This window comes from Bacillus rossius, chromosome 12, assembly GCF_032445375.1.
Source record: "Bacillus rossius redtenbacheri isolate Brsri chromosome 12, Brsri_v3, whole genome shotgun sequence".
NCBI classification, from domain to species: Eukaryota; Metazoa; Arthropoda; class Insecta; order Phasmatodea; family Bacillidae; genus Bacillus; species Bacillus rossius.
In genome coordinates this window covers 35,706,045-35,731,378 of record NC_086339.1, presented here as the reverse complement: position 1 = coordinate 35,731,378, position 25,334 = coordinate 35,706,045, and the positions used below count along the sequence as shown (strand labels likewise).

General features: G+C 36.3%; 1 protein-coding gene across 2 annotated transcripts in view; it reads left to right on the top strand.

Annotated features, from left to right (window-relative positions):
- Positions 1–24,776, top strand: part of LOC134537842 (tRNA N(3)-methylcytidine methyltransferase METTL6) — a 28,103-nt gene extending 3,327 nt beyond the window's left edge. Inside the window, exons 2-4 of one of the 2 annotated variants that reach the window (XM_063378705.1) lie at positions 1,236–1,417; positions 12,574–12,612; positions 24,536–24,776. In XM_063378705.1, coding sequence (XP_063234775.1) covers positions 1,236–1,398 — 163 coding nt within the window. In that variant the 3' untranslated portion in view covers positions 1,399–1,417; positions 12,574–12,612; positions 24,536–24,776. Of the gene's footprint in view, positions 1–1,207; positions 1,418–12,573; positions 12,613–24,535 lie in introns of both variants that reach the window. The other variant, XM_063378706.1, reaches the window with a different exon arrangement.
- The last annotated feature ends 558 nt before the right edge of the window (positions 24,777–25,334 follow it).

Sequence of the window (25,334 nt, the reverse complement as noted above, 5' to 3'; positions counted from 1 at the left end):
GAAACTAGTATATCTGACTTCAGGAGAGTAAAGATTTGTTATTGAGTGATGATGGTAATCTAATAATGTACCTATATTTTATTTTAAAGAGGAGGATTTGCTGTGTGTGTTTCTTCAGCAGTTTCCGATTTGTTTTGTTTATAAAGTAGAATTGATTTTGGTGATTCGTGGTTGAATTTTAATATGCAGTAAACAAAAAGCTGTAGTTTGTAGTATTTTTATATTCGTGACCTTTTTTTCTCGCAGCATGGTTAACATGTTATTCACAGTTTATTCATAAATTAAATATTTTACTGGGCTGAAGTTAGCTCTATCCGGCCGCCCGGGACAGAGAGCTTGGGACAAAAACAGCCTAAATCATTCCACGCAACTATGGTAATTTCCGGCAGAGTTTTTATATTTTTACAAAAGAAAATGTGTGAAGATAATGATAGAGCAGGTACATAGCGACAGTCGCACATGTGTGTACTATCAATAAAAGTTAAAACTAGAGTGTGAATCATCGTGCAGGTTGCACCAGAGGCTGTAATAGTCTCAGATGTGTGATTTTCATGGTATCTGCAACAAACCTTATTTATTTAAACCCACTAGGCGTGAACTTTCTAAGATAGAGCAGGTACATAGTGATACCAATTTCTTCTTGTACTAAGAAAAGTGAAACGAAAATTCTGCTTTCATTGACATTTGGACGCCTCCAAAAAATTCAAATTTTTAATATAGTGAAATTCCTTTGATTTTTCTCCTTTTTGTCAATTATCTAGCTTTTTTCTGTTAAAACTTGGGGGGAAAATTGCCAGTTACACGGGCTGTCCACATTATGGAAAGTCAGGGAAGTTTAAGAAATTGATCAGGAAATTTACTTTTTAAAACCTGTAAGAGTCATGGAAATTCCTTAGTGATCGTAATTGGAAGGAGAAATGTCACGCTCTGGTATGCCGTCACCCAGACTGTGAAAGCACTTAATTTTCAAAAAAGTGTTAGTGCATAGTCACACACACGCTGTAAAATGGCATATTCAAAGTTCTGTTTGAAAATAGTACAGCTTTAGGTATGGGAAGGCTGGATTGTCTTCGGTTCTTTCGGAAAATTGCGAAATAGGTAAAATATTAAAAAAAAAAAAATCGAGGTAATTTGTAAATTTCATCATGGACATGGAAATTTTTGTACAGATTTGTGTGGACACCCTGTTGCATGTGGGTGCCAATAGGTCTGTGCACGGGGCGATGTTGCCTCAGGTCCTACTACTTCTCTGAGGAGCGCCTGGGGCAGTTGCTGGCGAGCGTGGGCCTCGAGGTGCACACAAACTGCTACGTGCAGCGCCGCACCGTCAACAGGAAGGATGGCATCGACGTCCCCCGCGTCTTCGTCCAGGCCAAGTGCTCCAAGCCCGCCGGCTGAGCCCGGCTGATTTTACAGCGTGAGTGCCACTCCCGGCTAATTTTTCCTTGTTTTGTTTGCAGTATGTTACAATTGAACTACTTAAAAGTACAATTACGTATGCTACATCAGAAGGTAAATATGAAGTTGGGCGGTATTTGTGAAAAAAAATTATTAAAAATCCGATAATACTTGTAATATATGCTCTTTAACTTCCTCTTTTCATTAAACTTGGCGGAAATAAATAGTTAAATACCAGTATGATAACTGTTCTCTGTGTGTATTAAAGTGTGTAACAGACTAATTAATATTTATTTATTTTTACCAAAATATATGGAAATGCAGGTTTTATTTAGCAAAATAGTTTATCTTTACAATTTTACTACTGATGTTAAATGCAGCTAACTACACTGTTTATGGTTCTACAGCTTAAGTATACCAACCAGATTTGTTGTATCGTATTTTTTTATTTGTGACACTAGTGAGGACAGCATGAGGCTGCGGAGTTGCAGATGGGCGTGTGTAGGACGATGCAGACACGGGACTCCCGGGCATTGCACTGGTAGCTAGTAGGGATTGTGTGCAGTCTTCTGTGATGATTGTTTCTTTATGATGTAAACATGAATGTCTTTGAATATTAGCTCTATCTGAGAGGACTGCACACCACTGTTGTCACTTTTTGACGTGATAACGTCTTATAAATCGATGTACAGCGTGCAAGCGAGAGCTCGGAACAAGCGATAGAGAGGCACGATCGGCCTAAGTGTTCGGCTTGTGGCACATCTATCTCTCTTCCACTCCATCGGCCGATGTGTCCGAGTAGAAGAGAGACAGCGGCAGCACACAACCTACACTTGAACTGTTTTGTCAACGCTTTATAAAGTGAAGTGAAAAGTTAATGTGGTTTCCATTGTTTATTACAACAAAAATTGCTGTGAAAAAGGAAATGAATTCTTGCATTTTAAGAATTTGATTAACGATATAATCTCATATATTTGTTCGTTGATTATTAAAAAAAAGTACCATCAGTCGGCGAGTGTAGTATTAATAGATTATGTTACAATTTTGACTAACAAATTATCTCATATAAACGATCATTTAAAAAGTCAACTGCTTTTATTTAGTATTCAATGAAAAAAATGATCATGCATAGCTATTAATTTAATAATTAATGATTGACGTTATCACGTAAAATTATTGTCCGTACACCGACTTTACAGACAAACCCCCCTCCCCTCCCCATCACCCACCCCCCCTCTTTTCAGCCAATATGATTGGGGAAATATTTCAAGCTTTATATCTCTTGGAGAAGCTTCTGAGTTATTGTGTGCCCTGTTTTATCGCATAATTGTCTCACCCATATTTTAGGGCGTCAAAATTTGGATTTAAAAAACCTCTGCGTAAACGTTGCAGGTTGATTTTGGTCCTGCTATAAAACAATGTATTTTAAAGTATAAATACTATAAATATAATATTTATTCAGAAATTACAGTGTACTTATTTAAATAACGAAAATACGAAGCTGTCTGAAGTGTAAATTTTCTTTTAAAGGCTTTTTAAACGTTATAACCTTCATCTGTTTGTCTGCATCGCCGCGGTGTATTGCTTACAAAAATGTAGCCAGCGCTCATTGCAATCATTACTGTTTGGTTATGTTGCTTCCCTATAGAGCGCGCACATGTAGCCGAATATCGATATCTCGCAGAGTGCATGCAACGCACGCTCTCTGTCGAGTGTCAAGTTTACTACATCTGATGGCCCGCACTCTTTCGTGGTGTGTACTACGGCGATAGTTACTCGTTCGTTCTGCTTGCATTTGGATCACAGATTTTATTTTTCTATTTGAAGTTGAATGGTTTTTGTTGCATGACATATTAATTTAAATTGTTTGGCGTGTTCTTTTATACTTCACTTTGTAAATAAACGTACTGTCCATGAATGGGTTTTGTTTTTATGAATACTTTATCTAACAAAAAAAAATTCCCGCACAATTGTTGCACCCCTACTTTTCAAACTTGATTTTATACTAAAATGTGTGAAAATTATGTGAGAAAACACTGTAATACATATTTTGGGAAACAAGGGCCTGGACCTAATTTTAAGGAAATTAAATTTGAATATGTGGTGCTGTGAAATTCATTATGATAAAAAAGTTATATTGCTGGGAAAATTACAACTGCAATTAATGGTTTAATGTTGTTTAGATTAGTAATTAGTAATCAGATAGTCAAGTCATCTGAAAATATTTTTTTCCTAGGCAAAGATCTTGTAAAGGTACATAAACATTGGACACTTAAATGTCATAACATAAATATTATGTATCTAAGCAAAGGATACTAAAATAACATTATAGGGTGTATTATATTGTTAAAAAATCTAAATTTCAAATAAAGATCATAACATTTGTGTAAAATCATGTTGGTACTTATTTTTATAAGTACTACATTGTCATATATTTATTTTCAGTACACATAGCTTACATTTATAATTTTATTGGCTAAAGTTGATAGATTATGAAGGAAAAAAGTTTCAGTTAAACAGTTGTCATTTGGAAACAATTACTATTTCCTTGTGCTGACTTTTCTTATCATTTTTGAACTGATTTCACAGATTGTGTTTTGTCTTTTAAAAAAAATATGCATTGTATTTTTTCTTCTTTTTCCAAAAAATCATGCTGCCTAATCCATTACATCACTCCTTGGTCATCCTTCATTTGGCATTGCACTCACCAATTGCCAGACACTTAACTCAAAAGTTGAAAGCCCTTATGAAATGAAGCTATAAATATCTAGATACAATTACATATTGCCTTCATTATGTGTTTACACTTGACACCAAATTGCATGCAATAAGTATCTGATATATTGTGGTATAAATGTCGGACACTAAATATCAAGAAGTATTTTACACTTGGGAGTATAAAAGTCTCGAAAATTATCGCAGAAGTTCGTTTTCTCTGACACTAGGTCAGTCAGTGTTTACGCTTGAGACAAGAAAGGGGAAAATGGCAGTGTATGCTTGTGTGTTTCGGCTGTCACAAGTAACAAGCCGTAAGTACATCAAATAAGCTCTTGCTTGAGCATGCTGTCTTCATGAAACTCATTTTGTCCACGGACTATGAAACATAGATACAGTCAAACCTCTATCTATCGAACTCGCATGTATCAATTATCCGTGTTTATCGTATACTTTCTACGGTCCCGGCAAAATTGCCATATAACTAAGGTTAAAAAAGTTCGCTTGTACCGATGTTCGAATTATCGTTTTGTCCGCATTGATCGTACAAAATATGTGGTCCCGTCACTATAAATTATAATAGATGATCGTTTAACCATAAAGATTTTGTAGAAATAACCATATCTTAGAAAGAAACAGTCATAAAAACAGTAACGATAGTATACAGTAGTAAAAATAACCTTAAATCTGCAGCCAAGTAATAGAGCACGTAAATATGAAGAAAAGACAAATGAACAACAACTTAAGAAATATGGATGATGTACCATAACTACAGTACAAACCCAATTGTTATCCTAAGATAACTACCATAAAAAGAACTAAAGATTCTTTGTCGATACCATAATTACTGCAGAAGCACGATAGCTACCACATTTGCACTACAGTTACCGTAACAACCGAGATGTATATTTACCGTGACGGTAATGTATTTATTTATGACATTAAAATTAAAGAACATTATTGAAAAAAAGGATGTTAAATTTTTATATGTACGTTTGGCACATGTTGCGAAGAAATAATGCGATCTGAAAGAATGCAGTACTACTACAAAAAGTGAAAAGGGTAATCATGGATTTTTAGGTTATGGCAGTCTCTCGTTTTTCAGTAATATCGGCCGAAAATTAACAAGCGTATCGGAAGTCGGCAGAAATGCAGATTCAACTAAATATTGGCAAAATCGGCTTCTTCAGTACAGCTCTACATTTGATGACATGAGTAAACATATTACAGACTTCAGGATATTGAAAAAGACTTTAATTTCCATGTAGATTTATTGTGCGTATGTTTTTTTTTTTGCAAGTGTAAATTGAATTAAGTAAAATACTTCCATTTTTATTTATTTTTCAACTGATTAACTTTAATGATAAGTAACTGATATATTTATGACACTAATTTTGAGGTTGAAATATTTTTTAAAAATTCTTAGAGTGAAGTCCACATCTATTGAATGGCCGCATCTACTGAATTTTTTTGTTGGTCCTCTGAAAAACGATAGATAGAGGTTTGATTGTAATGAAATATTGCCTTGAGAAATAAGACGGTCTCAAGACGTTGCTCAAGACATGACTATGAATATGTCAGCCTACGTGTTAGCTTACAGCTACAATACAGTACAACCCTGTTATAACATTCTCCAAGGGACCAACATAAAAAAATGTTATAAGCAGGAAAATGTTATAAGCAGGAAATCATCTTCACTTCGTAAAAATTACGCGTGGATTGATTAAATTAAAAAGTTTAGGTAAAACAACACAAAATACAGGAGTATTACACTAAGTACAGCAATAGAGTGGAAAATTGGTTAATTTTATTTATAGGTAATACCTAATACCTAATATGCTAAAGAAAAAAAAATGTTTTGTACGATACAGTTCAGAGTCGAAACAGAAATATTCAACTCTTTTGCAATCACAACACGCGTTTTGTTGGGGTTCCTGTCCACTTGGTTAATAAACTGAATTTTTTCAGCTACAGAATATATTTTCGCTTATATTTATCGGCCATCATAACCGTACAAAAACCTGAATAAAATTTCAATACGGCGTATTTTAATTAAATACGACCGTGACTACAATAAGTAAAAAAAAAAAATTACGGTAAAGGTTAACCACAAACAAAAGCCGTGAATATATCCATAGGACAGTTAACCATTTCAAGGTGTTAAACCTTTGAAACAAAAACCAGCACCATAGACTACAGTAGCACTGTTTCCGACCATGTATCAGTGCACAAAATGCGCATCATAAGTATAAAGGAACAAGTCATAGGCTAACAAGCGTGAACAGGACGCCATATTGATAGTCGATCCGGTGCAAGTTGTGGAGTGCGTGTGTACCACGTCTATGGTGAACTACTCAAATGTAAACATCTGATGTTTGTATATGCGTGCTGTATTTTCTAGCTATGGTTTCGCTCTAAATTATGACTTTGAAGGAAGGGATACTGCAAATTGTGGCAGTTATCAAAGAAAATTTGAACGTTAAAGGCGGGAATGTAGAAATTTTAATATTGTTACAGGCGGGAAATTAAAGCATTGTGATAAATGGAGAAATGACGGGACCATGAAATTATGGTGTTATAGGCGGGAAAATGTTAAAAACGGGAATGTTATAACCGGGTTGTACTGTATTTGGAATAAGTGGTTGTGTAGTGATGATATCGTAGTTCATCTGAATGACTGATGGTCTTTCGCCCCTATCTGAACACTCCACTTTCCTGAGTCTGTGCTTTAGGCTTAGCGTTATGTGTAATTTAATTAAATATGTAATAATTTTGATTAGAGTGAAAGTTAATATGCCTTCAGCAAAATGACGCAAAGTCTATTAAACTTTATGCTATCAGACTTATTCACAGACAAGTTAAAAATTAACTAACATTTGTGTCCAGAATTTCAGCCATGCTAAACATCAACATTGCTGAAGTGTGAGCCTACTGCTGCAAAATTTGGAATGCAAGTGGTTGTGTAGTGATGATATCGTAGTTCAGCTGAATGACTGATGGTCTTTCGCCCCTATCTGAACACTCCACTTTCCTGAGCTTGTGCTTTGGGCTCAGCATCATCTGTAACTTAATTAAATACGTAATAGTTTTGATTCAATTAAAAGTTAAAGTTTGTATGCATTGTTGGTAGGGTGTCTACTGGTCACGTAAGTCACGAAAAAGTCACGGTATTGATGTCATGGTCACAGATAAGTCATGAAAGGGCCCATATTGGTCACTTTATTTTCCGTTACAATGTGAGAAATAATTTTCAATCTACAACTGTGGGTGCAACTCAGGTTTTTTTTTCTTTGTATCATATGTTACAGCTTCATTTTACATTAAAATTTGTTGTTTTGTTTTTCAACTTCTCAGCTAAAACAAACATACTTGGATCTAAACAAATACTGAAATCAATGTATGTAAATATCTAATATGTTTTGTTTTGTGTGGCATGGTGGGTCGTGAAGCGTTATATTGCCAACATGGCATTGCGAGCCTGAGCAACCTGTGATGATGGCTGTGCTGTTAACAGTAATAGAAGCAAATAATAAGTAAACTATTGTGAAATTGACATAATGTTCACAAGTCAGGAGACATCAAAAGCTCTCTTTTTTTTACAAGGTTACCTGCAACTTGTTAGGCCCACCACTAGTTCATAAGAGCCTGGGCCCAGCTTGCCATGTTATGATTCATCTCAGCCTGCACCTAGCCCCAATTTACGGCATACATCTTGTAGTACTATCCCAGGAGAAACACATCATGAACAGACGTTCTCCACTTTCATTGTTAGTGACAGTGCAACCAAAGCAGAGTTAGTGTGCGCTGCTTATCACGTCTATATGGTTGCTTCAACCTGCTCAGGAGCAGCTGCAGTGGAACTTTTTCCACTTGTTTCCAGATAGTACTAAAGCTTTAAAACTAAAATTACAAAAGGACAAAGTAACATATAGAGTAGAATCTCGTTATCAAGTACATCAATAAAGCCTCAACTTTTATACTTAGTAATGAAAGTACTTTATTCTGAAAGTCTATATAGTTACCTTTAAAACATAGTATTTTTGAATTTTTAAAAATAAAGTACTAGGGATCAAATGTTACATTAGCATGGAAGCGAATATTTGCTTTAGCCTGCTACATGATTCCTGTGACTGGGTCCTGTGTCTGGAACATTTTGTGCACTCATATCCTTCAGCCAGTTGTTCAGCGCAATTTCCAGGTCCTTGTTATCTCCTAGGCAAAGTCTCTTGCGACGAGCTGATAAAGATGACTGTACAGTTTAAGGGGAGCGAGTACCTTTTTTGGTTCATATGTATTTTAAATGGGAAAACCACCCTTAATTAGGTACAGTTATTTTGAATTACACTGGTCCTACCAACTTGCGATTTTTACTAATTATTTAGCAAACATCATTACAACTTCCCTACCAGAATAGTAAAATTAGCACCTTTAGTTCACAAGAAAAAAAAATCTTAAATTTTAGAGTAATTATTATTATTTTTTAAAATGAGAAATCAATTTTTTAAAATAGTAAAATAACACTAATTTTTATCAGATTGGTAACATAGCCTTATATAGCAAAAAGAAATATTTGTGCCAAGTTTGAAGTCTGTAGCTCAAATAGTTTTTGAGAAACATGTACCTTAACATGAAAAAACAACACTTTCGGAAAATCAAGTTTTAAGATGAAGGTGCACCTTTTCATTTCAAAACCCTCCTGGACAATAACATTCGCTGTCTTCCCTCTTCCTTTTTCCCAGCCTTCTTTTCACTCTTTTCTTTTTATTTTCTTCTACAACTTCTTTGTCAGCCTTTTTTCTTCTTTCTGCATCTATTTCCTTGAGACCATTCATCATAAATTTCCCAGCTTTGATGTTCAATCTCTCCAGAACATTGGCTTTGGCAACAGAACCCTCATTGAAACAAATCACTGCATCAGCGACCCCAAGTTTCATGGTCTGGAGCCCAATGTAGACTGTTTTTGGAAGCCTTTGCCATATTGTGCTGTTGAAACTCTCGTTGGGATTTTGAGTTTTCCCGTGGAGACACCGCTTCAAGAGGTCTATTTTGGATAAGTCTTTGAAAACTGGTTTTATAGCATCCATAACTGCTTCTGGCAGTGAGTTCTGGTGTCTGTATTCATTTTCTTGATTTTTTGCTTTAGCACTATTGAATTTGCACCAGATGGACAAAGGAAATGCTGAGGGTTTGCATCTGTTGATTTCTTATGAAAATAAGTTGCCCAAATAGCTTTCCTCATATCTTCTGTATCAGTTAGATTTTTCCTTATGGCCTGGCCATAATAACGCTGCAACTGGTCTATTTCAGCATCAGCGAGTCTTCCTTTTCCCCCAACCCCTTTACCATCACCAAGTTTTTGTCCTTTCATATCACGTTTCAGCCGTCTTAGTCGGGTGCCAACACGTTTCTGTACATGCCCAACACATTCAAGCTTGGTAATCTCAATATGATTTCCATAAGGCTTGTTTCCTAGAACAGCAGCAAATCCTTTAGAATCTCCATCTCCTAAGTACTGAACATAACGCAGGCCAAGTTTATTTTCAGATCGAGCACATAGAGTAGTGGCTCCAGCAACCTCCATACCTCCACTTGAGCCCTCGTAATTTGCCGCACATGCCTTTTTGTGCTCCTCCATTTTCTCTGGATTTTGTACATTTGTTTTGTGAACACAGCCAGTACAAAATTTAGAGAAGCATTCAAAATCTAACACTTTGCCTGTGTCAAAAGAGGTTACAGTCACCACTCCATTCATAGATGTGTGCCCCCGCTTTTGCCATGTACCATCAAAAGCAGCAGCCACATCTGATTTTCCTTCATTTTCCATAACAACCTCTTTTGCTGCATTTCTCATAGATGCGTCACAAACTTCAGTAACAGCTGCAAGAAGCTTTGTGTTGTATTTTTCAAATTTTGTGTTTGGTGCTGACAAATTCATTACAGCTGAAAAAATCTTCCCAGATGCTTTACCTCTGCCAATGGAACGAAGTGCATATGCATATCTCAGATTTATTTCATACATATTTCTAATGCACTTTGAACTCATTCCTTGTCCATTTTCGTCGCAAATACTACATTTTATTACAATTCTATGAGCCAAACCACATTTGAACTGTTCATCGAGAGTCACCACAAGGCTATTTTCACTACCACAATATTTACACTTTGCTGAAGACTGTACTAACCTAGAAATAAGTTCTAAATCAACAATGACATTCACACCAGTCTCTTCATCAAAATCTTTTTGAAGTTTGGAATGTTTCAGTTTTTGCGAACTAGAAGACTTCTTTGGACTTATTTGCACAGAATCTGTATATGTTGATGCTGAACACCTACTTTTAGAATTATGTTCCTTTGTATGTTGATTACCTCTGAAAGTCCGTTTTGGATTGAATTTCCTTATCCTTGCCATGATTGTAACCAGATACAATAATACACAATGTAGTCCTACTAACCAGTTAGCACAAGATAATCATAAAATGAAATAAAACTCATGACTGTTACACCAACACAAATAAACACAACAATGAATGGGTTAGTTGTTTACCCAAACAAAAGAAAACCAATTTTGAAGTGTTGCCAACTTAGGATAATATTGAGGAATGTGCTGCCAACTTTGTAATAGGAATTAGAAATAATGCAGACATAAATATAGTGATAAAAATTGTCAGTGAATAAATAAAACCATAAAACAAACATTGTAAGGTTCCAGGCCTTCAGTATCTCAAAAAATGGAAACATCACAATGTTTCAAATACATTTATGGTCTAAAAATATATATCAAAATGTTAAGTGTTATACATCATTTAAAACAGCAGGAAATTAAGTTTTTTTTATAAAATAAATTTGAAATTTTGATTTTTTCAATAAAAAAAGGTACTCGCTCCCCTTAATAATTTTTTCGCGATCGTTTATTATTGTTGACAGTGTAGTGGGCACCAAACCAAGCGACAGTGCCACATCTGCATTTTTCCAGCCTTTGTCAACTTTTTTTGAAATTTCAACATTTTCCTTCAAAGTGAACTCCTTGAGTTTCTTTTTATCTTTTTGGCCATCCATCCTGATTAAAATATTCAATCAACAATATTGTTTGCCTCGCGCCACGTCAAATATAAACAAACCTCGCATCCATAGATAACAATAACACCACACTAGTTGCGCACGTCGCGAGCATGGCTGTGTCAGGCGACATTTCGACCTTCATGGCAACACAATTAAAGCGTGTCGGCCATGTTGTGACACCAAACAATTCAAAACTTAACCCGCATAAATTAACATCATTGGATTTTCTATTTCTTATATTAGTTAAAATATAATTTTTATTTAATGTTTGTGTCTACAAATGTACATATCTGCATATATTAAAACTTTTAAAATGTGCTCTACATAACCAAAAGATGGCGCAGCTAAAAACAATCATCTTGAAGAGGGGCGAGACAGCAATCAATTGTTTAGATCATCTTGTGCACTAAAGTGTGAGATCCATGGAGGAAGAATGGCGCTTTGTACTGTACTCTGATTCTATGAATCGTTGCGACAGTTTTTGTTTACATTTTATACTTGTTAACGATTCTTGAAAGCGATAAAAAATTAATCATAATGTACATTTATATTAAAGAAATCCTGCGCAAACTGATAACTGGAAAAGAATGGTCATTACGGCCTGGGTCTCATATTGCATAATTATTGTCTGATAGTGTACAGAAATGGGTTTTTTTTGTGCACTCTATTGATGGAAGTCTGAATGATATTTGTTAAAAATAAAATTAAAAAAAAGCAGATATTAGGATTCATAAAACAGTATATCATGTACTCAATACCTAGCATTGACTTTTCTTGAGTATTGTACAGCTGTAGATTTACTCGAAAAAGTGCTAGTGTGTGTTGGTGAAGCTGAATTTTCCCTAGAAAGTATAATTTAATCATCTACTGATGGACCCAATGTAAATCTTATCTTATTTTGGAAGGAAAGAAGGAAAGCCAAAAAATCTAAAAGAATTAACAGGATGAGGCATTAGATGCAAGAAAAAGAGCAGCACATTAAATCATTTTACTCAAAATGAAAAGGGGAAAATTGCTCGAAGAGAAAAAAGGAGAACTATTAGAAAGAGATGGAATTAAAAAACTCAAGAAAAGTGTATTAACTGTTTTAGTGCCAGTAATTAACCTAATGTAAAAGATTTAACTCAGATGATAGTTAAAACCTTAAAAATTTTGTTGTGTACCCTATTAAAAAAAAGTTAATGCATAATACAGTACGTATACTGATAAATTTCAGATCGTAATTTTTTTAAAAAAATTCACAGATTTTTGCTTTTGGAACTTGGTAGACATCACGTAAATTAAAAATAAATATGGTAAAATTGTCTTAACATTTACTTTAAATATGAATTTAGTATGAGGGTTATTTATTTTGATTCTTTAAATAATGTTTTTGAAATCTAAAATTTTTTATTTTTTCAGGACTGGGCGGTGATATTGCTGCAGTGTTTATAAGCCTGGGTAAGTATGGATTTATAGTTAAATTAGATAATGGTTACAATATGCTTGAAATAGTTTTAATGCAGGCAGGTTGTTGATTTGGAAGATATACTGGAGTTTTAAATAATTTAATTTTAATACAACAATTTTTGGTTTGAATTTCTAAAACAAAGATACGTAATTAGTTATGGGAAACTTTTCTGGTGCTGTTTCGTTGCCTGCAGAACTCGTCACTGTTTGTGTCTTCTTTCCCCGACATGGAGGGGAGAGAGTCTAGCTCCCTGCGACTGGAGGGAGTCAGGAATTTATTAATGGGCGGGGCTTGATACTGCTTTTTGAGGATTGTATGACTTGTGTGTTGGCATTATTGGTTCATGTAGTAAGATGTGCTCTTCTCCTTTTCAGCTTCAATATCTACCAAACTAATATTTCTCATGACATTTCTAGTTCGTTGTACGCCTCTTGTTATTAAATTTGTGTGTTTATGATAAATTTAAGCTACTAAAATAAATTTATAAAGAAGTTTTTATAGTTATTGTGCAATAATGAAAAATAAAAAATATCACGATATGATGCGAAGTTGCTAGACTGTAAGGTTGTTTATGGCACTGGGGTGGCTAGATATAGCTAACTTAAGGTACAACTGGGCAGAGGTCAGGTCATGTTAAAAGATGCTGACTTAGGCCCGGTGCACACGTGCGGACATTGTCCGCGCGGCGCCGCAATGTTGCCGCAGAAACACATTCACACAGTACGGACAAATACTGCACACTCTGAATGATGCCAACTAACGAGATGGATGTGTACAAACGTAAACGGGTATTCTTTTTGTACCTAGTATACAAATGTTTATTGGATACACTACTATCTTGTCTGTATTTATATAGATTAACATATAGGCATTCATTAAAATAAAGTACCGTATTGGCCCGAATATAAGGCGACCCCGAATATAAGGCGACCTGCAGTTTCAGGAGGCCAAACAAATGTAAAAATAATTTTTGGTAGAAATTAATGTGAAAATTCATTAGACATACATTTTGTGTTGATAAATCGTTTTTGCATTTATGTATAACAATTAATTTATATTTATCACATTACTTATTTAAAGTAAGTTTGAATGGCCTACCCTAAAAGTCAAAAGAAAACAATTAGAAAATATTTACATTTTTAAGTATTACATTAGAAATTTTTTCGTATGTTTACTCTAATGAAGCTGCATAATTGTCATCTTCAGAGCTGTTTATTTGTCTAGAGCTCGTTCCCCGCCGTTCCACCGATGTGTGATTGTTCATTTTTCACAGTTTACTGTATCTACGAATTTAAAAATTTTACAATGGCTATTAATCACTCTTAAAATACAGCATTTAACTTTCCGTTTGACTTAAGCTACGTATTACCACAGAACAAGGCGTATTACTATTTAGTAGTGTTAAACGTAAAAAAAGCAAACAAAGAATGCATCTTGCCGGAACAAAACAAGTGGCTAGCTGACATGATGAAGCATACGGCCATGAATAACTCGGTTACGTGACCGCGTATATTTGTCCATATTACAGACAGAGAGTCTGTTCTATGAATTTGAAAGAATAATCTATTATAATTATGAAAGGTTTTTACATAAATAAAGAGTGGATTATTAAAATAGCTTTTGAAGCAACGTACCAAATTCCTGTTAATATGGCGTCTTCGTGCGTGTTCGGCAATGTTCGTTTTACAACAAAGAAATATTGTGGAAAGACAGTTGGCAGCCGTGAATTTCCAAACATTACATCCAAAATGTTTGTAAACGTAAACAATCGTTCTGAAAATAACTGTGATATTTTAGTACAAATATTTCCGTTAAAAATCTGAAGATAAATTACCGTAAATGTTAACACGCGATTGTACACAAAGTACAAATATGAATTGTGAAATAAAAGGTTGCCATTTTGAGATGCTTCAACATTCACGTTTTTACTCAAGAACAAATATTTTAATTTTCAACTTCAAACAATTGTGAATTACTGCAATATTAGGTGGATTTATCGTTTTTCCCCGTGTGAGGTAACAAAGTTTTAGTTAATATAAAAAATTGTGAACGTTTTGTTAAACAATGTTTCTACTGTAGCTTTCAGCTTGGAACTAATGTTTGCGGTTCTGACGTCTTGGGTGCGAAAATAAGGCGACTTCCAATTTTTGCATCTTTCGTTTATGTAAAAATGGTCGCCTTATATTCGGACCAATACGGTATAATGTATACTTACATATTTCGTTTTTTTTCCTTGTCATCCTTTTCGTCAAACGATTACAAAATTTATGGCTCATGTTGATCCACACACTTCTTTTTTTATTACGATCATGGTATCCTTCAACGGCTACGTTCCATATCTCTGGATAACTTTTAACTTCTGCGATGAAGAGTTCAACATCTGATATGTCTTCAAATTCACGTGATGCTGCCATCTCACTTTGCGGCAACATACCGCACGTGTGCACTGCTCGATTGACACCAATGTACTAAGGAACGTAGTTGGACGTGCGGGGCCGCAGCGTTCCTGTGGGATCTACGGACCAAAATGTAAGCACAGTGGACGTGCGGTGCTGCTGCTGCGCCGCAGCTGAGTGTGCATTATTTTTTATCAGTCAAGCCTTGCGCCGCCGCAGCGGCACCGCGCGGACAATGTCCGCACGTGTGCACCGGGCCTTAACTGGACACTGAGAAATTAGTTTTATATAATATGGCCCTGATCGCAGTTAAGAATTATGCTTCTATTTTGCCCTCCTCTAGGGCAAGAAACATTGCTGCAACATGTCTGGCCATTGGTGGGTGTTTAATTTTCAGTTACTGGAATGTTAGCCCACAGCTAAATATTTGGGATAAGTGGTTGTGTAGTGATGATATCGTAGTTCAGCTGAATCACTGATGGTCTTTCGCCCCTATCTGAACACTCCACTTTCCTTAGCCTGTGCTTAGGGCTTAGCATCATCTATAGATACTGTATTTACTTTCGTAACTCCATGCGTTATGTCCTCACTTGTCTGGATGTTGCCTGTACAGCAGATGATTTAAGCTTGCCACCCTGTGGGAAATAGCTGGGGCCAGGGTTGGGAGAAGAAATCTGTCAACATGACTGACCTCAGGGAGATTTGTAATCAAGTTAAACCAACAGTAGACATAGACCAAAGGAGCATAACAAGGGTGGAGGGGTTGAGATGTATTACATTTTCCTTTGGCATAATGTCACATTGTACATGTATGGCACATTGCTGCAACTTCCCCTGTGAAAAAATAAAGGTGTGGGAAGGGAGGGGTGATAGAAAAAGCTGATGGTGCCGTGTCCAGTTTGCTGCACGCGTGGTTCCTATACCCATGTGTCGGCTATAGTTGTCTGGCATTCTGACAGCACTGACATTGCTATTTACTTGTCTGGTTTAATGTCATTATCACAGGTCGTGACTAAATATGTACTACTTTTATCTTTTCATGTTATGTAACACATATTGTATTAAAAAAAAGTGACAACTATCTGCCAGAGAAAGTATAGTGCTACTGCCTGTTTCTGGATTACGCATAGTTGAGTTGACGCTGACAAAAATGCTGCATGTGTTAAATTACTCTTTCTTTGAAGGCTTGGTTATTATAATTATCATTTGTTTAAGGGTTCTGTAAAAATTGCATTTTCTTAAAGGTAAAATACAGAACATTTGCGTTTTGTCACTACTTTTTCCGTCACTAATGTTCGACGCAAAACCGCATGTTGAATATAGATAGATAATTTTAAGATGCCAACGTAATATTTTAATAGTTAGATAGTTATTATAGTATGTTATTTACCTAATCTGAGTCTGATGTGAAGTTGGCATTTTCTGTTTCACTAGAGGAATCTTCGTCTGTAGATTCTTCAAGATTAACAATAATCTTATCTATTTCAGTATCTAATAACCTATCACTGTTCCAGTATTCATTCTCAATTTTTTCCACATGCCGGCAGCATTCTTTCCATTGCTCTTTAGAGTAGCTACTAAACAGCTGTTCACATATTGTCTTCGAGTGAGGATGATATTTCTTTGCACACTTTTCCTTTAATATATCCCCACACTAGCTCAATCGGATTGAGGTCCGGATGATAGGGTGGAAGCCTGATTACTTCGTGGGAGTTCATTTTAATGATTTCGTCAATTTTGTAAGTTTTGGAAGTGGGCACTTGTTTCGCAAGTAATAGTAGGTTGGCTTTTGTTAGGTCAGAGGAGAAAGTTACGTTGTTTATTTTTAGCCACTCTTGAATCACTTGTTTGGTGTTAGCGGAAGTCTGCTTCTTATTTGTCTGTTCATTGTGATAACTTACATTGTCGAGAACAATGACGGAGTTTTCAGGCAAATTTGGAAGCAGTTTATGTGTAACCCATTTCGAAAAGTTTTCGAAATTCATGTCATTATGATAATCTCCCGTTTTTTGTTTTGACCGGAATATCAACAATGCATTCTGTACAAATCCCTCCTCTCCTCCTGCATTCACAATTATTAAACGCTGGCCTTTCCCGATTGGCTCTGTAACACCCAGCTCATTGTCCGATTGCCAACAAGAACTAACGCTGTGGGTAGCATGGATGTACGTTTCATCTACATAAACGATTGAACGACCATCGCTTCGAAACTTGCGCATTTCTTGTAGGAAACGCCCCCTCCATACTGCTATATCAGGCTTCTCAATCAAAATCCTTCTCCTTGACTGACACTTCGTCCAACGGAATCCCAGTCTATCTCAAAAATTCTTTACTGCAGTCCAAAACACCATCATCTCGCAAAGCCGTCTTTAATTTATTTAAAGTTGGAACAGTTTTCCTGACAGTGTAAAATTCATGCACTTTTCTCCTCACAGCACCACACGTAAAATCGTTGACTTCTAACCGTTTTTTGCGTTCTTTTTTTTTTTGCCAGTAGGTGTGAAAAGTTCAGACCAATTTTACTTTTTACGTTCCCCTCAGCCAAAATCCTTTTAACCGTTGATTCAGACACACCCGTCGCAGCACTTGTCGCTTCAGTAACATTGTATTTTAAACCGTACAGCAACTTCTTTTCTTTTAGATGCGTCGCAACGTTGTATACAATTTCACGCGCCTGTCCTCGCAAGGGTCGTCCTGGAATAAGGTTCGACTTAATTCCCGAGGTTGATGGGATAGGCTCGCTTGTTGTACCGTGTAACCCAGGTCCCGGCATGACGCGCTGACGCAATCCTCATGCAGCCGAGTGAAGCGCGTAACTGACCCCCTCCACTTCCCCTGGCGGCTATCACGTGACGGTAGTGTGCGTCAGGCCACGAATTGGGGTCTGCGCAGGTTCACAAGTATCTTGCCGGGCTATAGGCCTGTCCCTCCACCAAGTGATTGTACATGAAGTATTGCCCTTCTCGTAGCTGTTGAGTTACAAATTTCGTTCAGAATGTCTACTGAACGGGTAGTTTGGGAGATGTACGGGATTTTAGCCTAGTGTGGGAATTGTTTTCTTTATTAGTTATATTGAATAAGTGCAAAGTGTGTCATTCAAAATGAGACTATTTTGGTGAAATATGCATAGCTGCCAACTTATACGATTTTCCCGTACAATGTACGATTTTGCGCCCTAATGTACGATTGTACTATTGGTGTAAATTATTGTACGATTTCCAAGCTTTTTCCAATTTTTGTCTCATTTGGGTGATTCGTAACAGTAAATCTATACTGATGTCATACAATTACGGTATCGAACATGCGACATGCGGTATCAAGATCGTACACAACAGAAGACGTTTAGTAGATAATAAATAAAGCTCGTAATACTGTATTTTCGGAACTATCATACTCCATTTGTAGTAGTTATGCCATATTTTCACTACAGCGTACCGTAATATTCACTCATTGTACGAACGTAACCTTGAACGCCATTGGCAGTGGAAAATTACAGTGTTTGCTACTGGGAGAAGCTACGCATACGCGTACGGGAATTGTTTGTTTTCAAGCATGCGCGGAAATTCGCTGTAAAAATGGCGAGTAAACAGAAAAAGAAATCTTATAACCAAGTATTTTTAGATTGTTATAGTAAAGAAATTCCGTGGGTTAGGCGTTCAAAAACTGGCGTCAATTATGCTTTCTGTGCTTATTGCTCGTGTGAAATAAATATTTCGCACGGGGGTAGAAATGACTTGAAAGTTCACGAAGGAACAGTGAAACACACAAGGAATGCTTCACTTGGAAGTTCAACCATAATTAGTAATTTTTTTAGTGTTCAAAGTGACGATTTTAGTGTTATTCGAGCAGAATGTTATTTCACATCATTTATTCTGGAACATAACCTGCCGGTGTCAGTAGCAGATCATGCTGGACCTTTGTTGAGAAAAATGTTTCCCAGGAGCGAAGAATCTAAGAAATACAGTTGTGGACGCACCAAAACCACTGCAATAATTGCAGAAATGGCAAGTGAGCGTCAAAATGTTACAGCAGATATGTTGAAAAAAGTTCCATTTTCAATTGCTACAGATGGGAGCAACGATGATTCTAAGCTTTACCCAGTTGTAGTGACCTATTTTAGTGAGAAAGTTTCTCAAATCAAAATGGATTTGCTTGAAATTGTACCGTTAGAGGGTGCTGCAACTGGGAAAAACATCGGGAAAATGTTACTCAACAGTTTAGAAAAGCATTCCATTCCTGTTAGAAATTGCATTGCCCTAGGTTCCGATAATGCATCCGTCATGATTGGCCACAAAAATGGTGTAGCCGCAGAACTTCAGCAACATAATGAAAATATTATTGTTTTGGGATGTGCATGCCATTTACTGCACTTAGCAGCAGAAAAGGGTTCCACAGGGCTTCATGTTCGTGTAGATGAAATCCTTGTTGATATTTACTACTATTTGCATAAAAGTGCTAAACGTAAAGAGCAGCTCAAGAATTTGCAAATCCTCTGTGACAAAAAATCAAAGAAATTCTTGAAACATGTCTCCACTAGGTGGCTATCCCTGGGAGAGTGTATCGGTAGGTTAATAGATTTGTGGCAACCCTTAATGTGGTTTTATAAAGAAGTAGGTAGTAAGCTTGAATGTCCAAAAGGTTCTTTACATTTGTACAAAATCCCTAAGAAGTTGCCAGGTAAAGTCAAAGAAAGTTCTTGCAGAGCTTCAGATGAAAACAGAAATGCAGGCTTGTGTTCAGGTGAAAGTTCCTTAAAAAGAACTTCAACTTCAGATAACTTTTGTTATGGCAAGAAGATCAAGCAGTCATGTGAACCAGAAGAGCAAAAAACCATTCCAATTTTGTCACGTCAAGAGAGAGTTTTCATGTTTCTCACTGATGACCTAAATAAAGCAGTTTGTTATTTTTTGTGGCATGTTATTCCTGTTTTTGATAAGACAAATGTTATCCTGCAATCTCAAACACCTCACATACATCTTCTTAGGGGATTGTTGACAGACGTGTTAAAAGAATTGCTTGTGAAATTTGTAAAACCTCATGTCATCAAGACAACACCAGTACTTGATGTTCTGTACAATAGTGCTACAAACCAGAAGTCCGATGAAGACCTAGTTGTGGGTTGCAATGCATCAAAAGTAGTGGCTACATTGACACAGTCTGACAAATCTAAGTTTTACGCATCAGTTAGGAATTTCTTTAAACTCTCATGTGATTACATTATTTTGAAATTTCCCTTGAAAAATGAAATTTTAAAGCATGCTGAAGTGGTTAATGTGAAAAATATTGAGAGCTCATCATTTTCTTCAGTGAAGTATTTTGTGGACATGTTTCCTGCTGTTCTACTTGTCAAGGATGGGGAGACACGTGAAGAGGCACTAGACATTCTTCAACAACAGTTTTGTTCTTTGCTGGTGGACAATGACATCCCACTGGATTCAGTGGAGAGAATAGACAAGTTGTGGTCTTACATAGGGAAAATAGGTAGTGGTGTTGGTGTTCCTAAGTATGACAGAGTTGCTCATGCAATGCTATCAGTGTTGGTTATTCCACATAGCAATGCTGAGTGTGAGGGTTTTTAGCAGCATTAAAAAAAATAGGACCACTTTCAGAGCTTCAATGTCAGACAAAGTTTTAAACAATATATTGTTGGCAAAACGTACTAACAGCATTTGTTATGAACAAGACTTCGATGAAACTTTTCTCAAGAAAGCTAAATCTGCCACACATGTATCCCTGCTGCAGAAAAAATAAATAACGTATTCAAGCACCATGATATGTATCCAGTTACATGCACTTAGAATCATTAAAAAAAAGGTATGTTTCCAAAACCAAATTATTACCATCTTGTTTTTTACAGTTTTTTTCGTGAACATTATATGTGCAAAACAAAATAATTTTTGCCGCGCCTGTATTACGTATAAAAATTGCCTTTCAATGATTGTACTATAATTGTACTATTTTCTTTTGTAAATTGTACTAATTGCTTTTCTGTAAGGTTGGCAGGTATGAAAATGTAAGTATGGTGTGTGTGTATATTCAAATATGATGAATAATTCACAGGTTTCCAGGAATAAAAACAATAACACCGAAATATTGTTCGAAATCAACTTAAATGTAAAACCATAAAATCTTGTCCTAAGTAATCGGCAATCCTGACACCATTTATGGTTATGTTTGTGACACTGACAAATGCTTATAGAAGCTGATGTCATAGTGCAGAGAATTCCGATCAGAGCAAACTGAAGAGAAGGATTCCCTAGCCTTGTGAAGAGCTGACACAGTGAGCGGCGATACAGTGCGGTTATTAGCCTGGTCAGTTAGGAGAGGTTGTGTAAACAGTCAACCGTTTACAGGTTGATTTCATTATCTCATGTTTATTGTAAATTAATTATTATATTTAAATATGTATTTGTATTATAAGTTGTACCAGCAATCACACTAATATGGATAGCTAAGGCCAGCCAGTATGTTTAGTCTTTGGAAATTGCAGCAGTTTAATAATTTATTGTCTTCATTTAATTATTCTTTGGACGCCTATTCCTTTTTCTGCAAGCTTTACATGAGTTAAACACAGGTTTAATTACCGTACATTGGATTTTACTACAACTACTGAGTATTTCTTCCTGCTAGTTGCGAGCTCGCTGGTTGCTACAACAATCCGAGGAAGTTGAGGTTAAAAAGGAAAGGAATAGAGAGGATTCTAAGACGCCATGTTCGAGAGAAAACGTTTCCCTTGCGATGTGTCGCCAAAAACCTGGTGTCCGCAAAGGAAACAAGAAGATCGTGTCCGCTACGATAATTAGATACTCTAGTGTAAACTGAGTATTCAAATAGGAGAATTCTGAGTTTATCTACCTCAGAATACAGGGTATACGCCTTAACACGACATACGAGGCGTTTCGCGAGTGCTTCCAGCATCGCGACTTCTACATCTGATTCCTGCCATCTCGTGGTGAGAACTTTCCTTGTACCACGTTTTTCAGGACCATTTTGGTGTCGCCGATCCAGTCAATGAGTCGTAGCCTACGGCAGTCGTAGTGGATTAGAACTCTATTGCAGCGTCCCTTTCTACAAGTTCCTGCGACCATACACCAATCTACCCAGCAGTCCTGAATGGCCGAAGAACCTGCCCTACCACAAATTGAGCTAGTACCTGTAGTTGCAAACCTTGATAATTCAGTAATGACAGTGTAGTATCGAAACTGGACCCGAATCCATTCATGTCTGGCTATCTGTATTTGGTGTTATCTTTAAAAGATTTGTGCAATGGGAGTGCATGACTCGATGTAAGTTTTTGGACATACGCCATTGCTAAGAACTTTTTCTGTTGAAGAAAAACTAATAAATAAAATAAATAAAAATACACAAGAAAGACAAAAAAAAACACAAAATTAAGCAAACAATTCCTGTTGTCAACAAGAATATAAACACCACAAAATATTCCGAAACAGAAATGTGGTCAACAAACAAAGAAAAAACAAAGAAAAAAGTACTAAGTTAACAAAAAAACAACACACATGATGACAACACAAAAATATTTAAACCAAAATAATTCAGCACAACAGTTGAAACGAGACAAAAACACGACAAAACGAAAAGACAAAAAAATACAATAGTTTTACCAAAACATTTTCCAGCCCCTTCTCAGTCGCACCTGTGTTTCCGTACCATGTGCGTCTCTGCCTGAGGACGGGAGCAGATAGCAGTTCCCGAAACGTCGCTTGTTTCTGTTTTGGTAAAACTATTGTTTTTTTTTTGTCTTCGTTTTGTCGTGTTTTTGTCTCGTTTCAACTGTTGTGCTGAATAATTTTGGTTTAAATATTTTTGTGTTGTCATCACTTGTGTGTTGTTTTTTTATTCACTTAGTACTTTTTTCTTTGTTTTTTCTTTGTTTGTTGACCATATTTCTGTTTCGGAATATTTTGTGGTGTTTATATTCTTGTTGACAACAGCAATTGTTTGCTTAATTTTGTGTTTTTTTTTGTCTTTCTTGTGTATTTTTATTTATTTTATTTATTAGTTTTTCTTCAACAGAAAAAGTTCTTAGCAATGGCGTATGTCCAAAAACTTACATCAAGTCATGTATTTGGTAGGTTACTTAAAAGCTGGTACAACGTTAGGATAATCTGAACCTAATCTTTCTAGTCAAACTTATTCAGATCAATAATTTTCAGTCCAAGTGTTGTACATATCTATGTGTTGCAATTATATCCATTATATACATTTAATAATTTATATTGCTTTAATTATTAAATGTTATCAGTTTTGGTATTAATCGTACACGAGTACAGCCAACCACCATACTTTGCCAGCCATTTAACATACATTACCCTTAACATACACTACACCGTAATATCATCTGTAATTACTCAAATATAAGTAACTGTGATGTGTTAGCTGTGTCAAACTTAGTTGTAATAGTCATAGACAGATACACACGTTCGTGCCACAGTTGGACCACAGGTTTTTTGGGTGACTGAGGGGTCCCAGAGTGATGTGGTGGATTGGGGTAGGCACCACCAATACTGATAACGGCAAAGGTGTCTGGTTAGCTGAGTGAACTAGGTAGGCCAAGGTTATATTTTTATGAAGCGTGCTTAATAAAGATACCACATCAAACTTACTTGTGTGTGAATAATTGTTTAATGTTGGGGTGTTTTTTTTATCAGCATTCTAATTATTTTTTGTTTTTAAAACATTGTACTCTTATGAAGAAAAATTTATGTCTGCAATTTTGGTGACATTGATGCAACATTTATGACAATGGGTGGGTGTGTAATTTCTGTTACTGAAGTGTTAGTCTACAGCTAAATATTTGGAATAAGTGGTTGTGTAGTGATGATATCGTAGTTCATCTGATTGACTGATGGTCTTTCGCCCCTATCTGAACACTCCACTTTCCAGAGCTTGTGCTTTGGACTTAGCATTATCTAAAGATACTTTGTATACTCTCGTAACTCCACCATGTGTCATGTCCTCACTTGCCTGGATGTTGCCTGTACAGCAGATGATGCAAGCTGGACCACCCTGTGGGAAATACCTGGGGCCAGGGTTGGGAGAAAGTCGCTGTTTAAGTTCTATAGCATCAATGTCTCGATTTTTCTTAGTTATGTTTCTTACTGGTGAGCGCCGTTTGAAATTGTAGATTTACGTGATGACACATTGACATCCGAATTGTCTGCCCTCACCCCGGTGCATAGCACAGGTGAGAGTGCTCGCTGTAAGCTGGTAGGAGAGACGATCACACGGCTGTTCCCCGGTATGGGAACTGTCACCAGGGTGCGGTACCTCCAGCTGTACCAGGTGTCGACAAGCTCCGTGTTTGGACCTTAGACAGGCGTTGTCTGTGGCTGTTTTTATACTATCTCAGTTTCTGTGCATTTATGAATGCATTAGTGCACATCTTACCAACCTAATAGAATATTGTACTAGGATTTCAATAACTGACATCGCTATTTATATTATAATAAATTTGCTTTAGATAATAGTTGTAATGTGTATAACCTAATTGTTTCAGTTGGCGGACTGGAAGAAGTTGACTCAGCCGAAGAACGGCACTGGCAGATTACAGCTGGATGCTTACTTTTCCTTCGTGGAAATGTTTCATGGCTTAGTATTTATTTGAAGGTGTTAATTTTTGAACAAATTTTGTTTGAAGCATTGTTTCCATCAGTCAAGTTGAATGTAGTCATTGTAATGTATTTTTATGGTAAAGATATCATTGCAGTGCATACAATAAAAAAAAACTTTGCATTCTTTTTTTTTTTTTAATTATTATTTATCTTTACAGTAGAAACATTCCTTTTCGTTTCATTTTTCCTGGAATGTTAATTTGATGCTAATGGATTCATGTACATACAGTTGAACAAATGTAAAATAACATACTAGGTGTCTTATCTTTTTAGTGATCTTGTCATGTTTTTAAAGAATGATCATAGTTTCATGAACACATTTTGGTGATTTTGTAACTTAACAGGATGTTTTCAATGTCATGCATTTGAAATGTGAAATGTTGAGACTTAAGGAGGGGAGGCTCTTAGAGGTCGGCCATTCCTGTGTTGACTTATGGAGGCATGGTTTACAGCTAGGGGTGGTCAATCCTGCACTTTTTGTGGTTGGTGATTCTACAAGTTAATACTTTATCATTTTTGTTTAGTTTTGCAGTATTGATTTATTGATTTCCCGACTCGTGCACGCAACGTACAACTAATGTACCCGTACTTCGCTACGGCAGTCTACGGGCAAATCACTCTAGCGCCGCTCATTATACATGCCCCTCCTTGTGTGTACGCCACTGCCGCGCGATGCCCGTTGCC